Here is a 6,000-nt window from a genome sequence, read left to right on the forward strand (position 1 = left end):
ATCGGCCACCCGGAGCCTGCATTATTTAACTTAGTGTGATGTGCATGATCTAAGTCTTGAAAAGTGGCCAGGAATGAGCCATGGGAGGGGGCCTGCAGTTACAAAGGCAGAGGCTGTGGAGAAGTTGTATTCTGGTTGGAATACAGGGGCACATGCTCAGACTTCTGGTATACACAGAGCCATGGAGACTAAAGCCGATACCAGGGCAGGGCATCTTGATGCTGGAGAGGGTCAATGGATGCAGATGAGAAATGGTTTCCGACATGCTGAACGTGAGGTGCCCAGGCAGCATGACATAGGTATAGAGTTCTCTCTCTCTTAAGGTTTAGGTTATTTCCACCAAATTTCTTGCCTACATTTAAAGTGTAGGGGGCTGGAGAGATGGCCAGCACTGGCAGCTCTTATGAGACCCTGGATTAAGTTCCCAGCACCCATATGGGACTTCACAACTGTCTGTAACTGTAATCTTGTGGGATCTGATGCCCTCTTCTGGTGTGCAGATGTACACTCAGATGAGACACCCATATACATTTAATAAACAAAGAAGTAAATCTTTAAAATGTAGACATAAGAGTATTTTTCAGTATCACAATAGCTGAGATGTATCACTTACTGTGTATCAGAAACAATTCTAAATGTTTTCTTTTCATTAGAGATGCTCATTCTCACCAAAGACCTGTGAGGTAGGAAATTACTGCCCTTACTTAGACGTCAGGAAACCAAGGCACAGAGGGGGCATTTGCTCAAGGATACTGCTCATGAGGGGAGGACCTGGGCTTCGAACCTGGGTAGAAACTGAGTTTAAAATCCCCAGGTTCCACTGCCTCTCAGAGACTAGGGAAGACAGAGAAGACTAGAAGGGCTGGATATCCAGTACCCAGGCAAAAGACTGGGGAAGAGATGCCACCAAAGCATGACCCAAGAGCAGCTCCACGGAGGAAAAGGAAGACCTGTATTCAGGGAAGGACTGCAGAAGATTCGAGACAACTGATGGGAGAAGACAGGCTGGTGGATGTGGAGATGGAAAAGGCATTATGTTGGGGTCCTAAATGCCAACATATTTGAATAGAGTTAAAAAAGACTGAAGGATTGAAGTGATATAGGTCAGCATAAATGATATTAAGATGTGTCTACACTAAAAGGCAGATAAGTCCAATGAAGAGAATATAGCAATTGGAATGTCTGTAAAAAAATTTAAAATCTCTATTACTTTGTAATGGTCTCAGAACAATACATATACATGTGCATATTTAGATATTCACATACAGACGCATATTTACATATATTTGTTTATGTGCACATCTATATAAGTAGAGTTCTGAGGATGAAGTTTGTATCCTACAATTCTGTCTCACTGCTGTTAGGCCCTTAACATCCTCCCCAAGAGTCTCAGGACAGGGCCGTGAAGAGCTGACTCACTGCCCATTGAGCCTCAAGACTCAGCTCTGGTCAGCTGGTCACATCTGTCTCTGTGATCGGCATTAAAAGAGACAGCAAGGAGGTTAAAGGTCAGAGGGGTGAAGGGAGATGAGGAGCCTGGGCAACTCCAGTGGCATTTCTGCTGCCAGTGGAGAGGGAGGAGCAGGGTTGAGGATCTGAGAGGCCAGGATCCAAGGACTGATCATTTCCTGCATATCACAAGCTGTGCTCTTGGATATTGTCAAGTAAGGAATGCAATTCTTAAGAGAATAAAAGTTGCTTTCATTAATATTATAGACATATTTGGAGACTTTTATTAAACAACATTTTGTGTGTGTGTGTGCGCGCGTGTGCGTGCATGTGTGTGCAAAATTCCACTTGAAATGCATTTAAGAACACACCTGCAGATGGTTTTGGAGTTCCTTTGAGAGAAGCTGGTAGAAAAGACTTTTTTCACTGGACTCCACTAAACGATCATGAAACACTCGGCTGGCTTCATGGACTAAGAGCTTAGCAGCCATCTCTTTGGAGTTGATAACACTCTTGTCTGCTTGCATCAACCCCAGTAGAAGCTGTGCGGGATCAAAAAACAAAACAAAACAAAACAACAAAAAACAAAATATATAACCAACATTAGCAGGGTATTGTGTGAGATGAAAGCCCGAGTTTTGTGAGTGTATGTTTTATAAAAATAGAAAACACTTTCCAAGGTAAGAACCATTAGCTTCCGTAAATGACAATCTGAAGGTTTCTGTGGGATGGGCAAGTTAAAGTCAAAGAAACCTGCCACAGAATGGCTCCTAGTGGGAGGAGATTTGGTAACATCTCAGGTTCATCTAAGAGAGACTTGCCAGGATTAGAAGCCATAGCCTGGTGCCAAATGCTGCTAGCATAGGTGACAGTGAGGGACTTTTATTAATATCCCCCTCACTCTATAGCTTTGGCTGGCCTACAATTTTTCATGTAGAACAGGCTGGTCTCGAACTTAGAGATCTTTCTGCCTCTGCCTCCTGAGCACTGAATTAAAGGTACCACCATACCTGGTTTTGAGGTACTGTCTAATGTTGATGTGTTTTGATTTTTGTTTTGATTAAGAACTCTTGTGCAAATCAGCTGAACTTTTACAGTAAGGGAAGAAAGATACCATACTAAATTTTTCTTTCTTTCCTTTCCTTTCTCTTTTCTTTCTTTTGTTCCTTCATTTTCCCTTTTTCTTTCCTTTATTTCTTTCATTCATTTCCTTCCTTCCTTTCTCCTCCTCCTTCTCCTCTTCTTCTTCTTCCTTCTTTTTTTTTTTTTTGAGGCAAGTTTTGTCAGTGTGTTCTTGGATGCCCTGGAACTCTCTGTAGATCAGGATGGCCTTGAACTCAAGAGATCCACTTGCCTCTGCCTCTCAAGTGCTGGGATTAAATATGTGTGCTACTGTCTTAGGGTTTCTTTTGTGGTGGAGAGACACCATGACCACAGCAACTCTTATAAAGGAAAATATTTAATTGTTATAACTAGCTTATAGTTTACAAATTTAATCCATTATCCTCATGGTGGGACATGGTAGCATGCAGGCAGACACGGTGCTGGAGAGGGAGTTGAGAGTCCTACAATTGCAGGTAACAGGAAGTAGACTGAGACACTGGGCAGTATCTCGAGCATATGAGACCACAAAGCATGCCTCCACAGTGACACTCTTCATCCAACAAGACCACCTCCTCTAACAAAGCCACGCCTCCTAATAATGTCACTCCCTATGAGCTTATGGGGGCCAATTACATTCAAACTACCACAGCTACTATGCCTGGCTAAATTCTTTTTCTTAACATTGAAGTTTGAAAATTATTTACTTATGGCTGTTGCCAGAGCCAGCACTGCCGGAAAAGTGGTGAAAATTGATGCAGGTGTACAAAGTCCCTACATAGGTTCACTCCCGTGCAGTCACAGGAACGCCACACAACTCTTTCCCATGGACCTGTGCTCCTAATGCAAGTTCACGCTTACACCTTCTCACCTTCTCATGTGGACAGTACCAAAGGGAGGGAGACAGGAGACAGAGACGCAGTGCAGCACAATTGCACCTCAATTTAAGTGCTAAAAATAAGCTAGAGAATTAACTTCAAAACCGACCTTGAACATGTCTCGGGGGTTAAACATATAGTGGCATTTGGTCGGCGTTGGCAGCATGTTCTTGCAGACTTGATAGTATATCGCCAGGGAGCAAAGCACAATCTGGTCTCTACACCTCTGAACCTCAGCTACGAAGTTATGGATGGAGAAATACATTCCCAAGTGAGCCTTTAAAGAGAAATTTTATGTTCAGTTAAACATTTAAATATGGGCTACAGCTAATATTTACCAAGAAGCATACATGTGGACTGCAATGGAGGGTTAATTCCACTGAAAATTATTCCTAGTTAAAATCTTAGGGCAGGGTAGTGGCATAAGTACAGAGGCACCCCTGGGTGTGGCAAACAGACATTCTGAGAGCTCTTACTGTTTGCCTAGTATTCTAGAGGCAGGTGGTGTGTATTCCTTGGGGACACTTGTGGTGCTCTCTCATCTCCCTGCTCACTGAGAGAGCAGGTGTTAGAACATTACCCTGTCTGGACCACCAAATACATAGGTTTTCTTTGGAGAGTCCAAAATTCCTTGTGGGAAAAATGGCTCAAATTGAAATATAGTGTAAGTTTATACATCTGATGTGTGAGATTACATAGAACATAGTATCTTTCTTCAAAATTAATCTTACATTTTCTTTCTTTATAAAGTTTAAAGGTAAATTAAAACCATTTTTCTTTTTCTTTTTTTTTTTAAAGCCATTTTTTCCTTGGATCCCTTATGATTCTGATGCAGCAGGAGAGCATGGCCACACCGGAAAGAAAACTGCTTTGGAAGAAAGCACATGTGTGTGCCAGGCTGGCAGAGGAAATCCCGCCTCCTAGGAGAAGACGCCAAGGTCAGAACTAAGAGTGCTCATGCTTAAAGAGCCCATGCCAGATGCAGGAACTCAGTCAGCAGAATAAAGTCCTGGGATTGCATTAGACATGTACCACAGCACTTCGTATAAACGCTAAATTGTGATTTCAGTATTAAGAGAAAAATCATTGGAATAGTCCAGAAAATGTAGGAGAAATAAAATTGATAAAGACAAGAATAATATCTCAGTGTTAGTGTTTTCAAGTTCTCAGACTTTACCTTAGAATATGTTCTTTTTTTCTTCCCCAGTAGAAAATGAGTTAGATAGGAAAGAGAGGGTGTATTTCATCTTACAGCTTGTGGGCCATTATTCAAGAGAGGCTGGACATGAACTCCAGGTAGGAACCTGGAGGAAGAACTAACACAGAGGCCATGGAGGAGTGCTACTTATTGGCTTGTTTCTCTTGGTTTATTCCACCTACTTTCTTATACATGTTGACCTGCCCAGGGGTGGCACTATGCACCATGGGCTGGGCTCTCGGTGGGCCAGCCCCCACATCAATACCAGTCAAGATAATGCCTAATTTTTAATGCCAGCGCTTAGGTGGCAGAAGCAGGTGGCTCTTTGAGGCCAGCCTACATACACAGTAAGTTCCAGCTTGGTCAGGGTTACACAGAGAAACCCTATTTCAACCATCACACATGCACAAAGAAAAGATTTGCCCTTCCCAGGTATCTAGGCTTATGTCCAGTTGACAAAAACCAAGCAGTATAGTAGAGTACTATAGCATTCTTGAGAACCTGGTACTATTCCAGTGGACGGAGGGAGGGAGAGAGGGAGGGAGGGACAAGCTAGGTGCATTACCCGGAAGATAGTATACAGGGCGCTCTGTGGAGGATGAGGCAGCACTAGCAGAGAGAAGTGCTTGAGGAGGCGAGGGCTGACATCGTTCCCACTGGCAGAAGGTGCACAGGAAGCAATTATAGCAAGATCTTGAATGGTCTGTGGGAAGAGTTTTAAAAAAGGAATACATCTGCCAAAAGTAAAAATATATCAATTTTCCCACCCCACACAGAGGAATTTAGGCAAACATTTAGAATACTATTTATTATAAAACAGAAGTTATAATGGTAATAGAACCTGTGTTCTTACAGGGAACCTGTCATAAAAGATAAATTACTTCCAGCTGGCTTTCTCAATGTCATCAGGAACATTCCGTTTAAAAAATGACAGTCCTCATTGGGACCTTGAGAGCTCAGTCCAGTGCTCCAGTGTGGGTCTCTGTCTCTATCGCCATCCATCACCATTGGACTGGAGAGGGAGGGAGAGAGGAGTGGGAGGAGGGGGGTAAGGGTGGGAGAAGGGGGAGGGAAATGGGAGGCTGGGAGGAGGTGGAAACTTGTTTTTTTTCCTTTTCTCAATAAAAAAAGAATTAAAAAATAAAAAATGACAGTCACTTCAAAATGTCAATCTATTTGAAGAATGATGTGGGATTCCTTCTGTATATGTGTTGCTTTTATTGGTTGATGAGTAAAGCTATTTGGACCAATGGCTTAGCAGAGTAAAGCCAGATGGGAAATCAGAACAGACACACACACACACACACACACACACACACACACACACACACACACACACACACAGAGAGAGAGAGAGAGAGAGACAGAGAGAGA

The 6,000-nt window shown here is 42.8% G+C and overlaps 1 protein-coding gene across 1 annotated transcript in view; it reads right to left on the reverse strand.

Annotated features, from left to right (window-relative positions):
* Positions 1 to 6,000, reverse strand: part of Dnah14 (dynein axonemal heavy chain 14) — a 229,533-nt gene that overhangs the window by 89,976 nt on the left and 133,557 nt on the right. Inside the window, exons 47-49 of the mRNA XM_013346965.1 lie at positions 5,192 to 5,329; positions 3,538 to 3,705; positions 1,821 to 1,991 (exon numbers count right to left, since the gene is read on the reverse strand). Coding sequence (XP_013202419.1) covers positions 1,821 to 1,991; positions 3,538 to 3,705; positions 5,192 to 5,329 — 477 coding nt within the window. The remainder of the gene's footprint in view (positions 1 to 1,820; positions 1,992 to 3,537; positions 3,706 to 5,191; positions 5,330 to 6,000) is intronic.

This window comes from Microtus ochrogaster, chromosome 6, assembly GCF_000317375.1.
Source record: "Microtus ochrogaster isolate Prairie Vole_2 chromosome 6, MicOch1.0, whole genome shotgun sequence".
Classification (NCBI taxonomy): domain Eukaryota; kingdom Metazoa; phylum Chordata; class Mammalia; order Rodentia; family Cricetidae; genus Microtus; species Microtus ochrogaster.